The sequence below is a fragment of the Plecotus auritus genome (genome assembly GCF_963455305.1).
Source record: "Plecotus auritus genome assembly, chromosome: 6".
Taxonomy (NCBI): domain Eukaryota; kingdom Metazoa; phylum Chordata; class Mammalia; order Chiroptera; family Vespertilionidae; genus Plecotus; species Plecotus auritus.
The window spans coordinates 81438249-81461383 of NC_137773.1; the positions used below are offsets into that span (position 1 = coordinate 81438249).

The 23135-nt window shown below is 50.3% G+C and overlaps 1 protein-coding gene across 3 annotated transcripts in view; it reads right to left on the reverse strand.

Annotated features, from left to right (window-relative positions):
• SCARA3 (scavenger receptor class A member 3) overlaps window positions 1-22474 on the reverse strand; it is a 35658-nt gene extending 13184 nt beyond the window's left edge. The window contains exons 1-5 of one of the 3 annotated variants that reach the window (XM_080674254.1): window positions 22313-22474; window positions 5779-5874; window positions 4473-4592; window positions 2496-2594; window positions 286-1329 (exon numbers count right to left, since the gene is read on the reverse strand). In XM_080674254.1, the coding sequence (XP_080530380.1) occupies window positions 286-1329; window positions 2496-2594; window positions 4473-4592; window positions 5779-5874; window positions 22313-22319 (1366 nt within the window). In that variant the 5' untranslated portion in view covers window positions 22320-22474. The remainder of the gene's footprint in view (window positions 1-285; window positions 1330-2495; window positions 2595-4472; window positions 4593-5778; window positions 5875-22312) is intronic. The other 2 variants (XM_080674255.1, XM_080674256.1) reach the window with 2 other exon arrangements.
• Between the last annotated feature and the right edge of the window lie 661 nt (window positions 22475-23135).

Sequence of the window (23135 nt, forward strand, 5' to 3'; positions counted from 1 at the left end):
CAGAAAACAAGAGGAGATGGTTTTCAAAAGACGAGGTCTGCCTATTTCTCTTTGTGGTGCAATTAAACAGACCCATATAAATGTATAACAGGCAAAGTTAGGAGCCACAACACCTTTAAAAAGAGGTGGCAAGTGCACTAAAACTGCCAGTTGCCCTAGGCATTTGCTACAGGATTGTATTAGCCCACTAGAATTTTTGCCTGAAACCAGGTGCTCCTGAGTCTAGCAAGATGACCAAGGCCCTCTGGGAGCTTTGTAGCAGCCCGGCCCAGATCTCACTCTCACCTCGCACAATGGTGACGTTGCGAAGGATCTCTCCGTGCTGTGTATCCACGGCCTTCATCTCCTCCACGATCATGGACAGGTTGCGGACGTTAAAGTCCAGGCGGGCGCTGAGCAGGCCGAAGCGCTCTCGGAGCAGGTCCGTGGTGCCCAGCATGAGGGAGACGGACTTGTTCAGGTAGTAGAGCTCCTCGGCGTGGGTGTGGAAGCCCAGGGTGCAGGACAGCCGCACATCGTCCAGGTACTTGAGCATGCTGTGCACGTGGCTGTCGGTGGCATTGATGTTGGTAAAGATGGTGCCAATCTCGATCTCGTGAGAGGCCATGCGTCCTTCCAGTGTCTCGAACCTCTCCACCGTGCGGTTCTGAGCATAGCGAGTGTGGTACTGCAGGTCGTGCATGTTCTCTTCATGGTCGTCCAGGAAGGACGAGATGTTATCCAGTTGCAGCTGCAAGCCCATGACCTGCATCACCAGGTCATGCATGCTCTCGGAATTCTGGCTGATGCGCTGTGAAGAGGCCCCCAGCGTGGCCTGGATGTTCTTGACTGCTTCTCCGGTCTTGGTCGAGGTGGTGCGCAGGCTGCTGAAGAGCCGGGTATAGTTCTGCCAGTCAGTGACGATCTTCTGGAGGGTCAGGGTTTCTTCATCCGTCTTCCGGCGGATCCCGTGGATCCATTCTGAAGTCTGCCCCACGGTGAAGTTGATCTGGTGCACTGCAGCCCGGACTTCGTAGCACTCCTGGGCCAGGTCCTTTAGAGAGAGGTCCAGGCCGGCTGTGGTGGCCTGCCAGCCTCGCACCTGAGTCAGGAAGAGCCCCAGAGATTGGTTGACCTGGTGGATGGAGAAGGAACAGTTGCCCATCTCTTGGGAGATTTGACTGCTGGTGGTGGAGAGCAGCTCATGGGTCTGAGAGGCCTGGTCCAGCTGGACCTCCTGAGCCAAAAGCATCTTCTGAATTCCCTCCAGCTCCTCCTGCAGTTTTCTGATCTCTTGCCCCAGCTGCCCGGCCTCGTGGCAGAAAGAGCAGTTGTTCGGGGCCTTCAGATCTTCAGGAGAAAGAGAGAACATTTCAGTTGCTGAAGGATCATGGGACAAAGGTTACTTCTTTAAATAAAGTATTTCAGAGCATAATGAATTGGCAAGTGGCTCTCCGGTACCTCTTTCTTTCCTAAGTCCTGCTGTGAAACCCGTTTTGGAAGAGCCTTGACATCTCTATGAGATCTTATTTGTATCAAACCTCTTTACTATGACCTGGAATGTAGGATTTAAGTACTTAGGGTTTAGATCTAAATCTCCATCTCACCACCAAATTCTTGAAAATATATCTTTCTAGCTTTTCTAGAACCTCCCATTGACATTTTATTTTAAAATTTCTCCAAATATTTTTAGATCTATTATCTCATTTATTCCTCTCACAATAAACTTGAGGAGATGGTGCAAAAAATTTTCTCCTGTAACTGATGAGAAATGAGGCACAGAGAAGTGGCTTGACAAAATACCACTCATCGATCGAGACAATGGCAGAACAGGACTTTCTCTTTCCATGACACAGACCACCTCTAACCCCTTCCATGATGGCTCCTTCTGGCTCATTGTCAGTGTGAGAAGGTCCCTTGTTAAAGCAGGAAATCAAGAGCATCAAGAGCCCTACCCAGTTTGGCTCAGTGGATAGAGTATCTGCCTGTGGACCAAAGGTTCGATTCCGGCCAAGGGCATGGACCTTGGTTGCAGACTCCTCCCCAGCCTGGTCAGGGCTTATGCAGGAGGCAACCAATCGGTGTGTTTCTCTCACATGGATGTTTCTCTCTGTCTTTCCCTCTCTCTTCCACTCTCCATAAAAAATCAGTGGGAAAATAATCATGCACACTTTAAAGCAGATGAGGAAAGGGCTGACTTACCAAAAGGCTTTAGAAGGTCTTAGAAATAACTTCAGATACATGAGGATATTAGGGAAATGAATTGTCTTTGCCTTCCTTCCCTACCACACGCAGGACCTCCAGCCCTGGGAGCAGCCCTCCTGCAGTGGGTGGTTCTCCAGCTGGACAGGGAGCAGGCAGCCATGGCTGCCTCCCTTCTCCCTCAGGCCTATGTTGGTGAAGGTTGCCCTGCTCCAGGCACCAAAACATAGAGGCACATGGCGGGGACCATCACCCTACCCCAGTTACCATTCCTTTTCTATCATAGTCAGCACATCTGGACACTGGACACTTACCAAGGCCCTGGAGATTTTCCTGCATAGACACAAGCTTCTTGTCATAAGTGGCTTGGGCCAGGGAGATGTCTTCTGAGAGAGAGTCTACTTTCCTGAAAACTGTAGGGCAAATACAGGTGAGAAACTGGGGCAGGGTGGCATTTTTATCAGCCCTTCTTCTATGGGGCCTCCCAAGGGTGGTGAGGGAAAATGCTTCCTATGACTAGAGTTTGTCATGCATCTCTTAAAAATACATATCTATGTAACTATTTCTACCTATAAACATATATCTGTTTCTATCTCTCCTTTAAGTTTATATATTTATGTGTACATATATCTGGCTGTATATATGTATGTCTTAAATGTATGTACATATTAAAATGTGTAATATACATGATTACACATATGTGTAAATATATATATATACTTCTAGTCCAGATTTGCCTCAAATGTGTTGGGTGACTTCGGGCAAGTTGATTAATCTTTCTGGAGCTCAACTGGATCATCTGTAAAAAGAAAGCCTGATGTTAAATGACTTCTAAGGTTGTCATCCGCTCCAACATGCTACGATTCCAATGCTTTGGGACCCATGGGCTTTGATTAACATTGTGTGGGTCAGGGCTGTCGAGAGTTAATTAGTAGAGGTCCCGGGACCTCTGAGTGCTCATGTGTGTGGGGGATGCACCCTGGGATGGAAGGGCATGCAGGGGGGGTTCCCTCCGTGCACCCTGAGCTGCCAGGATAGGCTCTGGCTGCCCACAGCCCTGGACCGGAACCACTGGGTTGGAAAATGATCTGACTTGTTCTTATTCATCTTTCTTAAATGTATGTATCGCTCACATTTACTTGAATGTTTAATAGTAGAAGTGTTTTGGGTCTTTATTTAGAAGTTCGTTGATATTTTTATGACCAGAAATATAATGTAGGAACTTAACTCTTGTTTTTATCAATTATCTATGGCAAACCTGGTTTCCATATATGTCATTTCGCTTAAAGCCACGGTTTCCAAGAACCTATTGATGACATTAAGTGAGGACTTACTATCTCTCTAACCAGGGTCAGAACCAGACACCCCCCTGTTAAGGGTCGGATGAGTGCAGGGCACAGCACCTGGAGTAAGGCACCCTCCACACCCTGCTGGTCTCATCCTAGTCCCAGCCTTGTCTAATGTCTAGTCCATTAGGGCAAACAAACGTATTGTTTCCCTTAGTAAAGAAGTCTGGATTTTTAAAATCTGAATGCAATTGCAGTGAGAAGCCATCACATTTGTTTTCATCAGTTTACCATAAACTGTTAGCATCCAGAAGGCAGAAGTTACCTGACTCTAGCTGTATGCCATCACCTGGGTCAGCTACCACTCACAGAAACTACAGTGAGCCAGGGACCCACCGACCTCCGGGTCCCTGGGCTCCACCTGCGGGGCTCTGATGTAGTAAGTCTGGGTGAGACCCAGGAAGCTGCACTCCAACAAATACTGCGGGGACCTTGAGGCAGGTAGGCATCCCACCTCACTCTGAGAAACAGTCACAAAGACCATGGAAGGGGCTTGGAAATACCTGATCCATGACCTCAACTACGGATGGACGGCAGGATCATCTGGAAAACTTAAATATATGAATTAATTGCATTATTGGGGTGGGGCCCAGGCATCATTATTTTTTTAAAGCTCCCAGTGATTCTAACATGGAGCTAAAACTGGGAATCACTGATCTAGTCCCCGCCTCTCCTTTTATCTATTGGAAAACGGAGGTGCTGAGAGGGGAAGGGCCTTGCTCCGGATCACGCAGCCCATCGCTGACCAGAACGCAGGAGCCAGTCTTTGCAGTTTGAACCAGGCACTGAGACCCCCTGGCTCTGAGCCCAGCCGCACAGGTCTGCTGGTCTGTGTAGGGGAGTTTGGGTACCGGACCCCTGATCAGAAATCCCCTGCAGCCTGGGAGGGCGGAGGGGTGGGGGGAGCCCGGGACTCGCCGGATGCTGCTGGGAGTCTGCACTCACCCAGAGAGGCCAGCACGACCACGGCCACCAAGAGCAGAGCCAGGAAGAGGTAAAGAATCCGCACGGACGTGTGCAAAGACAGGTTCTTCTGGCAGCGGCTGCAGCGGGGTCCCGGCCGGCCTGTCGGGGACAAAAGAAGGCCAGTGACTGAGGCTGCCACTGAAAGGCTAGCTCCGTGTTCCTGCCCTGGCCTGTCTCCTCTCATTGCATTTCACGTTCTAGATCCTCATTCTTTGCCGTCTCACCGCCTTCCCTCTAGGTCCCAGAGCTTTCAGGAATCAAAGAGACCAGAGCCAGGGTCTTCACAGCACACCCAGCACTACCTATGTAGTCATCATGCAGCCTGGCTATGGGCAAACATGTCTTCCCCACACGTTAGCCTTACTGCGCATCCACAGCCTGCGGCAGCCAGCACACGTCTCACCACTGTGTGGCCAACCCGTCCCGGCTGGCCTAGGGCTTTCCTGCTTTCAGCACTGAAAGCCTCATGTCACGGGAACTCCTCGATAGGGGGTGCACCAGGATGGTTTGCCAAGACTGAAGTCACACACCCTGGACACCCCTCCCAGTCCCAGGCAAACTGGAAGGTTGATCACCAGTCCCCAAATGTCAAGAGTAACCAGCAATTCTTATGGAAACCAAATGAATTGTTCTAGTCTGCGCGGTGGTCCCTAGTACAGAGGATGGAGAGAACCAGGTATCCCTCGCAGGTGGCCAGTGCTCAGGGAGAAGGCAGTGATGTTCCAGCTGTGAAATCTCTAGGGTTCGTTCCATTTCAGCTGCACATTAGAAATACCAGGAATGTTTAAAAATCCTGATGCCTCGTTCACACTCCAGACCGAAAGGCACCCGCATTTCTGAGGGCTGGCCTCAGGCATTCCTGGTGATTACAGTGTACATACAGCCAAGGTTGAGAAGAGCTGCTCCAATCTATACTGGAACCCACCAAGAAGAGCTCCAGGTAACAACGCAGAGCCAAATGCCACGCTGGGTCCCGTGGGCCTGAGGACAGGCTACACGGCTGGCAGGGATATGATGACAGGGACGGCTCTGTGCCAGCTGAAAGGCAGGCCCTGGGGAAAATGGCAGAGGTCCCCAACAGGTCTCACGGGGAGCCCTGGAGACAGATGGCACTTGTGTCAAACTCCGCGCTACTCTGCCTTTTTACCGCTGAGGAAGCAGAGGGGAGGAGGACAGCCAGGGTTTTGGAGCCATGGAGAGAGGTGAGTGACCAGCCTGGGGAAGGGAGCAAGGAGGGGCTCTCAGCACAGAGAGGAGGTCAGAGGGCAGCCCCCAGGGCCCTTACCCTCCTGTGTGCACGGGAAGGACGGCATGTCCTCGTCACCAGCCAGCTCCTCTTCTGAAACACACAACGCATCTCCGTCGCCACCAGCCGACCTCACTGCGATGGAGCCAAGTGCAGTCAGATGCCAGGCGGGACCCTGAGCCTCACCCACCCCTCTGCAGATGCCCCATTCATTAACACTTCCCAGCCCCTGTCCAACCCTCCCCCCACACACGCCTGGGTCCAAGTTGCCCACTTGAGCTCCAGGTGACCTGGTGGTAAGGAGAGAAAACATGGCTAAAGGTAAGAACTGAGTGGCTGAGAACCTGGGATGTCCCCACACATCCAAGCAAGTGACTCCATGATCTCCCACAAGGTGGAAAGGACACACGGGCCAGTTCAGCTTCCTACACTATATGCACCTTGCTCAAGCCCCTTTCAGTGAAGTGAAAAGAAATCAGAGCCAGTTGCTTGATCTGGCTCAGCGTCCTTCCATCCCGAATACATGGTGACTGAAGCAGGTGCATCCTCCCACCCGCACCCCCAGCCTCTGCCCTCACGCCCCTTTTTTCAAGGAGCACTAGCTGGGCTGAGACTCAGAATCTTCCACCACAGGTATGGGTGCTGAGCAGTCAGTAGAAGACTGACCAATCAGAAAAGACTGGGGCCAAAACAAACAAACAAAAGCAACCAGAATGGCTGTCGCAGGGTGACAAGGCCTGGGGCAGCACCTTCTAGGGTTGGGGTTTACGCTGGGGTCTTTGGTCCAACTGCCCCCTCTGCCACTCACAGCCTGGTCTCCTCCTGCACTCAAGACTCTAGGTTCCTGACATCCAGCTTCTGCATTTGTTGATCCAGCTCCTAATTTGAAATTTCTTTTGGGGGTGGGGTGGGGGTGGGGCTTGGTCCTTGGGATTTCCCTGTTCTCTTTCACCTTTAGCTCTGCATTGGGCAATTTGCCTGTAGTTATCTGGTACCCAAACTCCATAGTCCCAGGATATTTTAAGCCAGTAACAGCAAAGCAGAAGTTCTAAGTTTGGCTTTCTTTTGTTTCATTTCTTAATGCCATGAAGGGCTGGGTCTTGCCTCGAGGCAATCTTCACAACAATCCTATAAACTTGGTAGTCTAAGTTACCGCTTTTAGAGACAAAAAGACTGAGGTTGAGAGAAGTTAAGAATATTGCTTAAGACTATGTCGTGAACTTAGAAATCGTTGCTACCCAACAGACCACCTCCTCAAAGTAATAAGCAAAGATTCTGCAAATGCTGGGTAGGAATGAAGGGGGGCGCACGACTGAGGGTGTGTGGAGCCTCGGGGGCTCCGACAAAGACCTGGAAACAGCCTCAGTAGCACCTGTGGCCTCATTCCCCAAATGCTGTGCCCTTGTGATCAAAGCTGGAGCCAAGAGGCAAAGCGGGCAAGAACCTGGGTGAGTGAAGGCAGCCCAGAATGGGCTCCTAGGGGAGGAGCGGTGGGCGACCCTAAGTTCAGGATGCCACCACCATCACCATGAATGCCTCTGCTTTGTCTTCCAGGTCACAGCTTGTATGTCGCTTCCTCAGCAGTCTTCCTGAGCTCCCAGGCTGGAGTAAGTGTCTTGTTAAATGTATTTCCACATGCTCTGTATTTTCCCTTTGAAGAATGCAGTACACCTTTTATTACTTATCCAACAGCTCTCTTCCCCAGTGTTTAAAATCTGAGGGCAGCCCTAGCCGGTTTGGATCAGTGAATAGAGTGTCGACCTGTGGACTGAAGGATCACAGGTTCGATTCCTGTCAGGGGCACATGCCCAGGTTTTGGGCTCAATCCCCAGTGTGTGTGTGTGGGGGGGGCGGGGGGGGGGGGTTGGGGGAGTGGGGGGTGGGGAGGGGGGAGCGCAGCATGCAGGAGGCAGCCAATCAATGGTTCTCTCTCATCATTGATGTTTCTATCTCTCTCTCCCTCTCCCTTCCTCTCTGAAATCAATAAAAATATATTTTTTAAAAGTTCATGAGGCATAAAAAAATAGAAAATCTGAGGGCAGGGAATGTATCTGTCTTGTCTGCCTTTTCCAAAGCCCCTTGCACAGTAGTTAGCACAGAGAAATGCCCAACAAACACAATTTAGAAGGAATCTATGAATGATTTTTATTACATTTTGGAAGTGGGTCTATGCCTGCATATGGATCATTGAGGAGCTTGAGACCAGCATCGAGACCCCACCCTCAGAGAATCTGAGTTAATTTGAGGGAAGGTGGAGACCTGGGCTTACATCCATTATCCCATTTGATCCCTACAACTAGCCTGATAGGTAGGGTGAGAAATTATTTTCCCAATTTTACAGGTAAGAAAGCTGAGTTGGGGGGAGGGTTAACTTTTAATACCTGGCTAAAGTCACATAGCCAGCTAGTGGCAAAGCCTCCTGAATCCAGGTTGAGTTTTCCTCTTCACAATAACAGAGTCCAGGTAGCCTCTCTGTGATAGAGTTAGTGCATTCTTGTGTGTGTGCATGTGTGTACATGTGTGTGTGTGTATATGCACTTTGGAGGGGGGTATGTACAATGGCAGAAGGAAGGCTGACATGGTGGGCATGACTGATCCATTTATACAGGGTGGGCAAAAGTAGGTTTACCATTGTGAGTACACCAAACACAGACTTTTTTCTTATATTATTATTTTTTAACTAGAGGCCCAATGCACGAAATTCGTGCAAGAGTAGACCTTCCTTCCCCCAGCTGCTGGCACTGGCTTCCCTCTGGCACCCAGGACCCGGGCTTCCCTCGCAGCCCTGGCGTCATCCAGAAGGTCGTCCGGAAGGATGTCCGGTCTAATTAGCATACTATGCTTTTATTATTATAGATTTTTATTGAATTTATTGAGGTGACACTAATCTGAAATAATATATGCACTCCTATGTTCATTGCAGCATTATTTACAATAGCCAAGATTTGGAAACAGCCCAAGTACCCATCATTACATGAGTGGATAAAAAAGCGGTGGTACATTTACATCATGGAATACTACCCAGCCATAAAAAGGAAGACAATCTTACCTTTTGCGACAGTGTGGATGGACCTGGAGAACATTAGGCTAAGTGAAATAAGCCAGTCACAGCAAGACAAGTACCACATGATTTCACTTAATGAACAAAATAAACTAACAAACAAAATAGAAACAGACTCAGAGACACAGAGAGCAGACTGACAGATGTCAGAGGGGAGAGGTTTGGGGGGTTGGGTGAAAAAGGTGAAGGGATTAAGCGAAAGAACAACAACTCATGGACACAGACAACAGCATGGTGATTACCAGAATGAAAGGGGAGTTGGGGTGGCGGGAGGGTAGGAGAGGGTAAAAGGGGGATGAATGGTGATGAAAGGAGACTTGACTTGGGTGTTGAACACACAATACACAATACAGATGATGTATTATAGAACTGTACACCTGAAAACTATGTAAATGTATTAACCAATGCCTTGTGTTATTATTATTTATTAATTATTGTATTATTTGTTAGTATTGGAACTGTAACCCTACTTTTGCCCACCCCTGTATATGTATTCTGAGAGCAACCTTCTCAGCCCTGCTTTGTGTCTTAGGCTGCTACCCATCATCCACCTGCCAGCAGTTCAGAGGATAACTGCCCAGGAGGGTACCAGGATTACCTCGCCTTTCCCATAAACTGGGGCCTCAGGTGGGGTTTCCTAGGAATCCTGGATGCTTTCTGTGCTCTGTCTGACCCAAATCCTCAGGCTCTCTCATCCCCCGATGGTCTCAGCTAGAACAACGCTTCGGCGGTCAGACTTACCGGCCACCTCCGGCCCCCTCAGGGAGTTATTCCTTCCACTCCTTGGAGCAGAAATGCCTTCTAGGCCGTCCTGCCTCATTTCTCATTCTTCCCCACCCTTGATGGTGCTCCTCTGCCCTCCCTCATGACTAGGCCTCCTCCCTGTTCTGGCTCTGGGGCTAATTTCATCACTTCACTGTTTATAGCCTTTGCAAGGAATCTGGGAAGACTTAAATCAAGCAAGGCTGACACCAAGCCTTCTGCAAACACCCCCTTGAAAAGCACACAGCTTTGTTATAACTTTGCTCTCCCTTCGAGAGCCCCCCAAATTGGCAATCATTAGCAAGGGGGAAGTAAAAAAGGCCCCGTCCGGCACTTTGCAGAGCAGCCCATGGGAAGGGAAATGACAGCTGCCAGGATGGATCCCAGCTCTCTCTACATGAAGGGTTCACAAGTATTTGGCCCTGTTCCCTTTGCTCACGTCTCAGCTCCCTAACTCATAGCCTCCACCCCTCCCACCCCCGCCCAACCCCCAAGGAGCTCTCTTCTCTTTCTAATCCTTTGGACTTCCTGTTCACCAGGGCTGAGCCTCGGGCCTTGGGGACCCCTAACTTACCTATGTCGGGAATGCTATAGCAACTCTCCACTTTCGCCTTGTTTGCTTTAGCGAGAACACAATCCAAAGCAATTGTGAGGCTTTTATAAGCCAAGCTCTTTGCAAGCATGGGCTCATTACATGCACATTACCCCCAGATTTTTCCGGTCAGAGGGTGGAGGGAGAAACAGACATAAAGAATTGAGAAAAAGCTTGCCTTGAGGACAGAGTCTATGATTGATTAGAAGATGCTTGATTAGACAGGAATCTGTTCTCCGCCCTTGCGCTGGGCCGAGCAGGCTTGACAGAGACAGGAAAAGAATGTTCCTCCCCATTTCCATCTCCCATGCCTGCCCCTTCCCATGCCTTCTGGGGTGATCTGACTTAGTGTTGGCTGTCCCGGTTTTCTGAAGTTTTTCAGAGATAGGGAGTGTGGATAAAAAAAAAAGGCCACATACTAAACTGACAAGCTCAGGGGAAGCCTACATGGCGGGCTTTACAAACTCAGAAACCAAAAGTCATCGGCCCTAGCCGGTTTGACTCAGTGGATAGAGCGTCAGCCTGCGGACTGAAGGGTCCCGGGTTCGATTCCGGTCAAGGGTACGTACCTTGGTTGCAAGCTCCTCCCTGGGCCGGGCCCTGGTCAGGGCATGTGCAGGAGGCAACCAATCGATGTGTTCCTCTCACATTGACATTGCCCTCTCTCTAGGGATCAATGGAAAAATATCCTGAGTGAGGAATTAAAAAAAAAAAAAGTAATCGCATAGGATGGTCTGAACATAAAAATGCCTAACTAAAAGCGAGTATGGCAGGTGGTCATATCCTAGGTCTGTAGCTTCCTTCACAAAGGTCAGTCTTTACCTTAAGTGAACCCGTCTATTGTCTTTTTGCATCTAAGATAACAGACACTTGGAATGTCAAAGTAAACCCCTTTTTTTCTGGACCCCTCAGGACACAGCCAGCACCGGGGCAGAGACCACAGGACCCCTCATTGTTATCTTGTTCCCCACATACCATTTCTATGTGCTGTACATTAACAATCCTGTACCCAACAATGTAAAAGAAGTAGGTGTCTCTCTTTACCCAATCTCAGAGATTTCCCTGCTTTGCTTCCTCCCACCTCCCTAAACTACCACCAGTGAATTCCATGTAACTCCCTTATGTCTCTTCCTTGGACTCTGATGTATAAAAAAAGCTACAAAACTGACATTCTCTGGAGCATTTTCTCAGCCTGTTTAGATTTCGCTTCCCAGCAATTGTCATCAGTTTGGCTCCAATAAATTCATGAACATTCTCTACAGGTTTGCATCTTCCTTATGTCAAGGGGCGTGGGAACCTGTAAGTCACAGAACCCGCCTGTCATGTTACAAAGGCTCAGAGAGGTTCAGTGACCTGCCCGCTAGTGAGTGGTTCGTAAATGTCTGAAGAAAGCTGCAAACACACATACAGAGTGCTTGCAGAATTGCATATACCCAGCTCAGACAGGCCAGAGCCGGGCAAAGCCCTTCCCACCAGGCCTGCATCGGTTACATGTCTGGCCTCCCAGGAGTTCGTCATCTCCTTGAGGTCAGGAAGTCTTCCCTCAGCACAGGGCGGACCACATATCGGGTGTTCCCAACAGATGGGTTTACTGGTCCTTTGAGAAGGCCTGCATCCTTAGTTAATTGTCAACTTCAGTTGTTCCAATTAAGGGCTAATTTTTATTCAAATATAAAGATAAATGACTTAAAATGTGTTTTAAATATGGCTTCTTCTTAGAGTTCTCCATGGCTAGGGAGTGTTGGGGTGTGCTGATGCATTGAGATGCAAAGGCTTAGAGCAGGAGAGATTTAAAATTAAGCCCTGGCCAGTGTGACTCGGTTGAGCATCATCCCATGCACTAAGAGGTTGCCAGTTCGATTCCCGGTCCAGGCACATGCCCAAGTTGTGGTTTTGATCCCTAGCAGGCAGCGTGCAGGAGGCAACAGATGTCTCTCTCTCTCTCTTTCTCTCCCTTCTTCTCTCTCTAAAATCAAGAAAAACATATTTAAAAAAAAAATTTTTTTTAAAATTAACACCCAGGGGCCTAATGTTTGCACTGAAAAGGAATAAATGGGGGATGGGGCGGGGAGGTGCTGCAAAATTTAGGATCTGCTTCTCCTCCCTTTCTCAGAACTAGAGCAAGGGATATAATATTCCTCTCCTAAAGCTAAAAGGCCTCTTTTGTGTTGTTGTGTTTGTTTGTTGTGTGTGTGTGTGTGTGTTTTGGAGGGGGGGAGGGTTTCATTTGTGTCCTAGTTAATTATCTTAGAATACCCCTGGTGTTTTTATGGTCCTCCAAAATAAGGCCCTGGTCCTTCCCAGCGTCACACATAAATTATCCACAGATAACAGAGGACTTCTGACATGCTGGACAGTGAGGGGCATCAAACATTATGGGTTGCCAGGTGTCTGGAGAAGTCGCCGCATTGTAGGCCATGGGTGTCAAAGAGAGGCTACATTTCCAATAGCCTCTGTTGCCTTCTCTCTCTCTCTCTCTCTCTCTCTCTCTCTCTCTTTCATTCTTCCTTTTTTCATTTTGCTGATCCCAGATAAAGGCTCTTGTGATAGGAGGGAGGAGCTTGGGAAAGGACACTGGAGAAGATAGGGTAATGCCTGGACTTTGGGAAAGCCCCTTTCTTGGGACAAAGTGAGGACAAGCTTGGGACAGCTTGCTGCTCTGGGTAGCAAATACCTAAGACTCTACAAGCAGCTTCTGTCTCCCTGCTCCAGAGGCCCCAAGAAGTGTCACAGGGAGCATCCTGGTCCCTAAACTAAAGAAGCCAGGCCCATGAATTACCTACCACTAACACAGCCAGGCCCCACTCGTCATCTAGCAATCTCTACCCCAATTACAGGCAGTGTCTTTAAAAAAAAAAATAAATAAAATCGCCTTTGGAGCCAGTGTTGCACGCTCAGACTCATAAAGCAGCGGCAACCACTGGAGATTTGAAAGAGCCTCTGTTCCTCTCATACCGAAGGTCATAACATCCAACTCAAACACCGGGACAGCCGCAAGAGGAACTCCTCATTCTTCAGGCCTCTGCTCCCAGAGCCACGTGGAAGGTCTGATGGAAGGTGCATGTGTTGGCACACTGCGCGGTGTGACTGCTGACTCCGCGGGGGTTGAGCTCGGTTCACTTCTCCTTCGGGAAAAGAGCTGGGACACGCTAACCAACTGCTAACTCAACTGCGGTCAGCAACTCCAGCTTTCTCTTGGTTGACCAAAACTGTGGACTTCATTCACTCCTCAGCCTTTCTGCAATCTTCCCGTGGAGTCAGCAAGGGGGGAGAGATTCGAGGAACTGAATAAAAGGTCTTTCTTTGGGAACTTCAAGGAACATATTTTGATGATTATCTTCTACGGAGTTCACAGAGTGGGTTTTCAAAACAGCCAATTGGGTCAGTAAAAATAAAGATTTGAGAGCCTTCTCAGGAGCCAATGCTATATTTAAAACTGCAGAATAGCTATAGTCTAAGGTTGCAGAATGCTATAATTAAGGTTGCAAAATTGTTTTCATTAGAACCCTCCTGCTATTACCCTCCCCAGAGGCTTCCTCTGTGGATGCATCTATATCAGGATGGGAATCGGTCTGCCCTTCTGGGCTCTAATGAGTCTGGTCCTTCCCTTTCAAATGCTCCTGCTCAACAAATTGTCAGGATCTGCTTCCCTGGAACACTGGCCTCCTTTCTGCCCCTTCACCCCTAAACTCCACATTCGATGACCTGGGACAGGCATTTCCTCGCCCCCTGCCACCTCTGTCTGCACCCAAGCCAGCCCACAGCCTCCCACTGTCTGCTGCCTTCCACTCACTGTGTTCCTGGTAACCACAGAGCTTGTGGGCAAATTTCCCCTGCGTCCCAAATGACTTTCCTCCCCTTCCCTGCCCTCCGTGTTTCTAACTGGAGCACTCGTGGCATTTGGGTGGCACAATTCTTCATGAAACAGGATTTTCCCACACCACGCAGGCAGTTGGTGTCCAGCCCCCCAACTTCCAGTGGCAATCCCTGGCCCCTGTGATAACTCCAAGTGGCCACCCCATGACTAAGTACCCCTTCAAGGGGTAGTGTGGCCTCTAGTTGAGAAGAGATCCCAGGCTATTCACTCAGTGCAACAGATCCCAACCCTCCCCCATCACATACATACTGGTCTCTGTGCGGAGAGCAACTCTCCCACCCCCCCAAACCCTCTAATCTGTGGGATGGGAGGGTGGGAGGAGTCTTGATGTCTATGGTCACCACTTGAGGTTCATGCTATCTCTCTTATGGGGACTTCCCTTCCCTTCTCTGAGCTTCATGTGCAAACACAGTGGGAATGCCACCTACTTTACGGAGCTGTGGGAAAAGTCAATGAGGCGATATACGTAAAGTACCTGCCACATAGTAAATACATGAAAAATGGTAGGAACAGTCATTTTTATCAGGATCATCCCATCCTACTGGAATTGCTGCTGTCATTCGACTCCCTTTCCCAATGCCTGTCACGTTCTGGACCAATTTCCAACTTGGAACAAATCCATTTTCTAAGTCACGTCCTGCAGAACACTAGTTCCAAAATACCCTTCGTGAAAAGGGTTCTTGGATCAAGTACGTCTGGAAAATGCTGCATACTCTTTCACCATCTCAGAAACTCATAGTAGTACACTAACATTGTTTTAGTCCTTCAAAAAAAAAAAAAAGCCCATTTCAATCTGTGTGTAATTCGATGTTTCTAAAATTTACTTGACCATAGAGCTTCCTGCCATTCTTTAAAAAAAAGTGACCTATGAAACCCCATGGAAATGGTATTCAGAGGTACACCTCCTTCAGGGAACACTGTTCTGGATAGTGCCTCACCTGGACTGGATTATGTCTTCATCCTGTCTCCCACCATCAACTTTAATGGTGGCAATGTTATGTTGAATGTCCACTGGTCCTTTGGACCTCGGGGTCCCATGGCCTGGAGTCTGTATGTCTGTAGGTTCAGTGGTCGCAGCTCAGCCTGACCACCCTCTGGAGCGTAAAGCTGCCCCATCTCAGGGCCTTTCTTCCGCCTCTCCCACTGCTTTTCCTGATCCCAGCTGCACTAAGCCGTTACAGGTTGCACCTCATCCAGGCTAGCAGCCAAGCCCCCAGGATTAGCTTCAGCTCCCTGGAGCCTTAAGCTTTCTGTCCTGCCCTTGTGCCCGTCTCTCCTCAGCCTGTGTGCTCTGCGCTGGGAAAACCCAGTCTGGTGAAAGCATGTCAGAGCGTGGTGTGGGTTTGGCCTCAGTCAAGTGCTGCCATCTGGATCCTCCCTCGACATTCCTCCTCTTCTCAGCCCACCCCATTCTCCAAAGATGAGCTCACCTCCTCCCTTTCTCAAAAGACCAAAACTGTTAGGTTTAAACTCTTCCCCTCCCCCTAACTCCCTCCAGCTGTTTCGCTTCAAACCCAATGTAGGCAAAGGTGTGTGGAAACGGGCCCTCCAGTAATGTGGAGCCTAGCATGGCACTCTCCCCACACTTGGAATGAGCACGCTCTTTGACTCAGCAATCCCCCTCCTAAGAATTTTCCCTCCTCAGGGAATACGTATTCAACTAGGCTGAGAAGGATGTGTCAAAATTATCACTAGAGGCCACGATACACCTGAGGAAAAAAGTAAATAACTCAAAAGCCCATTGATAAGGGATTGGTTAAATAAATTATTGTAAAGTTGTGCTATGGAATAGTATGCAACCAATGAAAAAATAAAGCAGCCCTATATTTATTGCCCAGGAAAGACACCTATGTTCTATTGCTGAATTTTTAAAAATATATTTTTATTGATTTCAGAGAGGGAGAGATAGAAACATCAATGATGGAGAGAATCATTGGTCACTGCCTCCTGCACGCCCCACACTGGGGATCGAGCCCACAACATGGGCATGTGCCCTGACCAGAAATTGAGTCTCCTGGTTCATAGGTGAATGTTCAACCACTGAGCCACACTGGCTGGGCTATTGTTGAATTTTAAAAACATATATGGATAGTATAATCTTACCTATGTGAAAAAAAGTCTGTGTAAATATACACAGAAGGATTTCTGGAAGAAAGCTCATCCAGATCTTGTCAATTATCTCTGAGGGCTAAGCATTCATGTGAGTGCTATTACTTTTTGCTTTTCTGAATTTTTCAAAAGTTTTCATAATGAGTATGTGTCATAAAGAGATTAAATACAACTAGTAACTCAAAAAGTCTATGTCCATGTCCTTCCCTCGGGACCCCATAAAGAGAGCCTTGCTTCTTTCCACAGCAAAGCTCACCCATTCCTGCCTTCTTCATCACCATGTCTCCAATTCTCCCTTCTCCTCTTTCCCTCTACCTTCCACTGAGCACAAGCCAATCTTGAAAAACCCTTCATGCCTGGCCCTGCTTCTTACTTTAATTATTTAGTTCCCTTTTTCTGAAACTTCTCTGACACAAGTCCTCCCTGAACCTTTTCTACAAACCTACCCATTCCCCTCTCAGCTTGTGTCACCTGTCTTTCTCTAGATCAGATAATCCTGGGCTAGCTCTGTTGATTAACAGGCAACTTCATTGTTGACTTCTTTCTTGGAACTTCCTCCTCTCTATTTCCATGACATTACCACGATACTTCTCTGCAAGAGTCCCTGACCACTCCTCTTGGCTCCTTCATGAGCTCACTTTCTTCTTCTCATTCTCTAAAAGGAGAGATTTCCCAGTGTCTCCAGGGAGAAGTAGCAACCAAGCCATCTCCTGACAAACCCTTCCAAATCCTCTCCAATGTCAACAGCACATGGTTGGGAGTCCTTAGAATGGCCCCCAAGGCCCCCTGGTCTAGTGACCCCTTGTGTCTCTCAGCCAGTTCTCAACTTCAGACAAATCCCTACCCCCCACCCCTAAACACATTTACCCAAGGACATAATGCCCAGCTTTCCCCAGCACTGACTCCTACCTCTTCTGACTGTCCCTTGAATTACCTAATCCAAATCTTGCCCTCCCTTCAACTCCTCCCTAAAGTCTTCCTGAACTGCCCCAACTTGAAATGCTCTCTTTATCTCAGGTGATTCCTTTTGAATCTGCCCTATATACAACTCATTTGTTCTTTTGCCTCATCTCCCTTGATTTTCTGATTTTCTTTTTTTAAAAATATATTTTTATTGATTTCAGAGAGGGAAGGGGAGGGAGAGATAGAAACATCAATGATGAAAATGCTTCCTGCACGTCCCCCTACTGGGAATCGCGCCCGAAACCCGAGCATGTGTCCCTGACCCGGAATCGAACTGTGACCTCCTGGTTCATAGGTTGATGCTCAACCACTGAACCACAGCAGCTGGGCAATTATCTGATTTTCTTAAGAGTGAATGTCTAGTCTCTGCTTGAGGGTAGGGACCATCCTGGTTTGCCTTTAAACTTGCATGCTTCCTTCCCAAAGCAGGTACTCAATACATGTTTGTTGACTGAAAAGTGTGGGACAACATCCCAGAATAACCAGTATTTTAGCCTGGATTCAGGTGGACATAAAGGGATCTCATCTGAGCCTTGAAAGAGGTGTCTGCAGGTGTGCATCTGGAGATGTTCAGACACTGTTGGAAAGATGACTGGAGCTCAGAGAGGTAAATCTGATACCATCGGCCTATTCCCATGGCAAATCTATGAAACTGGGCAAGACTGTTCAAAGAATGGCTGCCCAGTAAGAACCAAGGAGTTCATGGATGAAACCAGACACATCCAGCAAAGGAGGAGAGACAGGAAAAGACCCCAAACTGCCTCTCTTAGGACACTTACCACTTTTAGTCTTTTTTTTTTTTTTTTTTTTTTTTTAATGATTTGGGCACAAATCTTAAGTGTCCTAGCAAAGGGTAAGCTCCTTGAGAGAAAGAGCAATGTCTGAGCTCTTCTTTGTATCTTTCTTGGACATTAGAAATACATGAATATACAAACTCTGGCATTTAGCAGTTGGTCAATAAATGTGCGTTAAATAGAAGCATGAACCTTCACTGAATATCTACATTAGAGTCTGGGGATACCATGGTGTGATACTTGCCTTTAAGTATTCCAGCCCGGTAGAAGACTCAGATGTGCACCCTGAACGAATGAGGTGGACACTTCCTATGTGCCAGGCACTGTGCAGGAGTGAGACAGGAAAGAGGCAGACAGGGACCCATGCTCATGAAACTCACATGCTTATACTACACTGTGGGCTTTACAGTTCTAAATTGTGTGTGTGTGTGTGTGTGTGTGTGTGTGTGTGTATGTGTGTGTACCCTCACAGAGAGAAAAACAATAGAGTAGAACATTAGCTAGAAAGAACCTCAAAGATCAGCCAGTCTACTTGCAGATGAGGAGACTGGAGGCCAGGGAGTATCAATGACTTCATCATAGTTATAAAGCGAGTCTATGACAGAGCTAGGCCTAACCATGGGCTTCAGCAGTGCCACACACACACACACACTTGCTAAATTAAGCATAATTCACATGGCAGTGTAGATATGATTGGCTCAGTCTCTCATGTTTCTCTACTTGCCAGTTCTAACACCCAGCACAGCTGCCCGTCCATGAAAACTGCCAAGCTATCCACCAACATCTACTGCGAAAAAGAATTCGTTTTCCTCTCTCTCCAAAGTTAGCTATGGGGTGTGAGTCTTCAGTTATTAAAATTACCCCAGTTGGATGACAAGGTGACCAATTATGTGTGTGTCTGAGACTTTGAAGCTGATCTCCAACCTCTAAGCTCCTCCCCCTCCCCTGATTTGGGCCATTTAGTGGGTCTTTACACTTGTGCCACATCAGCTCCTTTTCTTCTAGTCTCAGGCTCCTTCTAGTGCAGAGGTCGGCAAACTCAATAGTCAACAGAGCCAAATATCAACAGCACAACGATTGAAATTTCTTTTGAGAGCCGAAAACCGACTTCTGCACATGGGCCACGAAGTTTCAATCGCACTGTACGTGTGCGCCCGCAAGTGGTATTTTGTGGAAGAGCCACACTCAAGGGGCCAAAGAGCCACATGTGGCTCGCGAGCCGCAGTTTGCCGACCACTGTTCTAGCGCCCCGAGGCCTGGGGATGGAGGTCAGGCTTCCAAAGGGGACGCAGTCTGCCCGCTCATGAGAGGATAAAACCTCCCCTCACCGAGCTGCGAGGTGGATTTTCCTGGGATCACACTGCTGTATTCCGCAGCCCCCCGCCTCCCCCTGCCTGTCCTTTGCCCACAGGGAGTGGGTACTGCTCCCTGATTCGTGGGGAGGGGCTGTTCTTCCCCCGCTTGGGGAACAGTGGGCGTGTCTCTGCCCAGTCCATGGCAGCTGAGGACAAGTCTCCTGAGGGCAAAGAGTGGCCCATGCAGCAGGCCTGCTTCCAACCAGCTCTCCACCGAGTCATTTCTGCTCCCAAGTGGTACTCAGGCCCAGAGCTCCTGGGCTGAGTCACGTGCATCAGAGCAGGATGGCCTCAGGGACACCCAGGAGACCAGACCCAGAGAGAAACACTTTGAATGCAGGGCCAGGCTGCGTCTGGGGGTGGGGCGGGGGGTGCGGCTCATATAGCTGGGAGGGCTCCCATCACAGGACGCTCTCATCAGAGCTGTGGAAACAATCCCACAGGTGGCTCTTCATGGCTCTGACAAGTCAGAGGGAAGCTCCAAGGTGGGCCCATCACCAAGGGGCTGGAGGCAGCTGTGTGGCCTTCAGGCGTGAGAGGGGCTATACCTGGGGCCAGGTGCCAGCTTGCATCTAAAGATGCTGCTGCCTGGGAGGCCTGGCTGGCGGGCAGGCAGGCAGGAGGGGCCTCAGGGTGGAAACAGCTTGGCTGGCGGAGGCGGCCCTGGCCCCTGGCCACCAGTGGCAGTGCTCCTCAGAGAACGTGTTTTCTTGTCCCCACCAACACCCCTCTCCCCCCAAAACATCACATCACTGTGTTTGGCTCTGAGCGGGGGTGGTGAATCTTTGTCAACAGATGTCATTCTCAGATCGAAGCGGCCTTGGCGAAGCATGGGAGGGCCGTCTGGAGGGGCCGGCCTGCTGTGCCGGGCACTTTACTTTTTCCATGTGGGTGAAAAAATCCTGATTTTTCACACTCCACAGATCCCAAAGGCCAAATATTTGCTGTCTGCCCTGCCTTTTCCATCTCAGGCGGAGGTGGCGGCAATGCCTGGCTCCTGGGGAGGACGAGGGAAGCCCCTGCAGGGAGGTGCACTGGGCATCACCCCTCGGCTTCCCCCAAAGCTCTGCAGCCCGGTCCCCGGTCTGTTATGGGAGATCACAGGCAGGTTTCCTGGAGACTGGAAGAAAAACACGGGAGAGCTGCCTGAAGGCCTCCGTGGGTAGGAATCGGCCCCTTGTGGTAAGGCTCTTGGTTGAGAGCGGAAATAGGAGGTGAGAGGGGCAGGCATGGGGCTTCTTTCTGGGACTCCCAGCCTCCCGCCCAGCAGGACCCCGAGACCTGATAACATGATGACATGTTTCAGCTGATCCTCCTCAGGAACCTCCTCTAAATGTTGTCACGCCAGCTCCTTTCTCCTCCACTCAGAGGAGAATCGCCTTGCTGAGTTTCAGAAAGCTGGGGCGTGTTTCTGACTCCCTCTTCTGTGGGAGCTGGGTGTCTCCTCCTGCCTGTCTTTCCTGCACTGTATTTTCTCTTATGGTTTGTCTGGATGGTTGGTAGAGCCAAACCACTCTGAGAATGTGCAGCATCTCAGCAGCAACATGAAGGCTGAGAGCAGCATGGGCTCCAGGCCTGTGGGGAGATGTGGTATAAGACCTTCCCAGAGGCTTCTGGGTAAAGATCTGCCCCCTGTGGCTGACCGAGAGTGTATGGCTCCTGGGTGAGGTTCCTCCTTGCTACCACTCGAACTCCCTGGGGTTGATTATAACTTGCCTCATCGCAGACAGCCCAAGACATGGTGAGGCCATCGGGAAGGAGAGAGGGACCAGAGGCCACGGGGAAGGAAGCTCTCCCGCCTGGAAGTCAGCAGCCCCGGCTCTACTCCCCCTGCCTCTCTGTGAATCGTAAGCAAGTCCTCACTCCTGTCCATAGCACCAGCAACATCATTTGCAGGGCTCAGTGCAAAAAGAAAGTATGGGGGTCCCTTGTTAAAAAAATTATTAAGAAATTCAAGACAGTGACAGCAGTGCATTAACCTAGGGCGAGGCCTTCCAAGCCCAGGGCCCGGTGAGGATGCACAGGTTGTGGACCCGTGAAGTGGTCCCACCTGTTTGGACCTCAGTTTCCTCAACTATGGAGACTGTATTCAATCAGAGAAGCCTCAGACTTCTACGTGTTCAAGAGACCAACAGCCGCTTCTTCAGCACCACAGGAGTGTACAGTTTCAAGCCCTGCAGATGATCTCAAAGGTTCTTTTCCGTTTCAACATTCAGTGAGCCGAACAGGTAGTGAGTTCTCACTGCTAGGAGCACAGGCATCTGCCCTGGGTGCAATGGAAGGATTAATGAAAAACGGGAGACAGCACGAAGCAACGGTGACAGTTCTCTGTCCCGTAGCCTGCCTCTCCCTGAGCCTGAAAAGGAGCCTGAAGACCAAGCGCGCTCTTTCCCGGGTCCCAGGAAAGCCAGGCCCCGGTAGGAGCACCTGGAACCACGGATGGTTCCTGTTTCCTTTCCGAAAACTGGCAGGAAAGGCCACCCTCTGATGGCCCACAGCCCTGGGGACAGCTCAGGCCCAGACCACTCGTCTTCTCTAGCTGCTTCGTTCCCAGGAGGTCAGAGGGCAGGGCAGCCAGGGTTCAGGTTGGGAAGGGCAGTCCTGGGGGACTAGGGCACCGCAGGGCTCTCTGGAGAAGGGGTTGGAACTCCCGGAGGAGAGCCCTGGCCTGGCGCAGGGCAGAGGCCAGTGGGGCTGCAGGAGCCTCGGAGATGGATCTCCTGGGGAGGGGTTTACACTGCTAGAGGTTGGACTGGTGACATCTTTCTGCGCTGACCAGTTAAAGAGATCAGGAACCTCTTTGGAATTTAAAACCGTTTTTTAGGGCTAGAGCCACGAACGGAACAGGACTGTTTGAACTTTCTCCATGTTCTTCTCCCCTTCCTCTTGATTACAGAGCTCCACGCTGTCCTCCCAATGCCTTCCGCAAGAGGGTCGGTCGGAGAGGCAGGGAGAAGTCCCCTGAACTCCTGCCCTGGGGAGTCCACCCCTCCTCAGCCCCGCCTGGGTGGGGTGGTTCCGCAGGATCTCGCCAGGAACTCCAGCGCACGCACGACTTACCTTTCATGGTCCCTGGTGCCGGGGCCTCGGGAGGCCCTCGCTGCGGGCGGCTCGAGCTGCGGGGTGACCGGGATGAAGCCGGCGGCTCCTCGAGGGGCACCGATCGCGCCCTACGCGCCGCCTGCGGGAGCCCGGCTGGGAGTCGGAGTCCTGCTGGAGCGCGGGGCCGCGGAGGCGGCGCGCCGGGGGGAGGGTGCGCGGGGTCGCAGCCCGGGGGCGCCGCGCCCGCCGCCCATCCCGCCGCCCGCGCTCCCCGCTGGAGGCCGGCGAGCTCTGCGGCCGCCCGATCCCCGCGCGCCCTCCCTCGCTCCCTCCCTCTTCGTCACTTCTTGGGCCCGGGCCCAGATCAACTTCCTTGGTATTTTCAAAACTGCCGCGGCCAGGCCTCTTTGTGCCGCCGTGGGTCCCTGCGCCCGCGTCCCCGGCTCGCGCAGGACCTCGGGGAGCGCGCAGGGAAGGCTCTTCTAAAATCGTTTGCCGGTGGGGGCCGCCTGGTGGCGCGGGATGGGGGTGGACGGTGATGGTGGGACTGGAGTTTCACCCTGGACATTTTTCTCCCCGATAAGGGGTAGAGGGAGTGGAAGCAAGAAGGATCCCTAGGATCCAGCCCCAGCCCTCACCTCCTTGGTTTGCCGGGGTCTGTCCCTATGTTAGCGCTGAAAGTCCCGCATCCCTAGAAACCCCTCAGTCCCAAACAGACCAGAATGGTTGGTCATTCTAGCTCTGCCACCCTAGGTTGGGCAGCCACTTCACTCTCCAAACCTTGGTTTTTCTACCTGAGAGAACGGGACCCCCAGCACTCCCAAATTCTGTGATTTAAAAA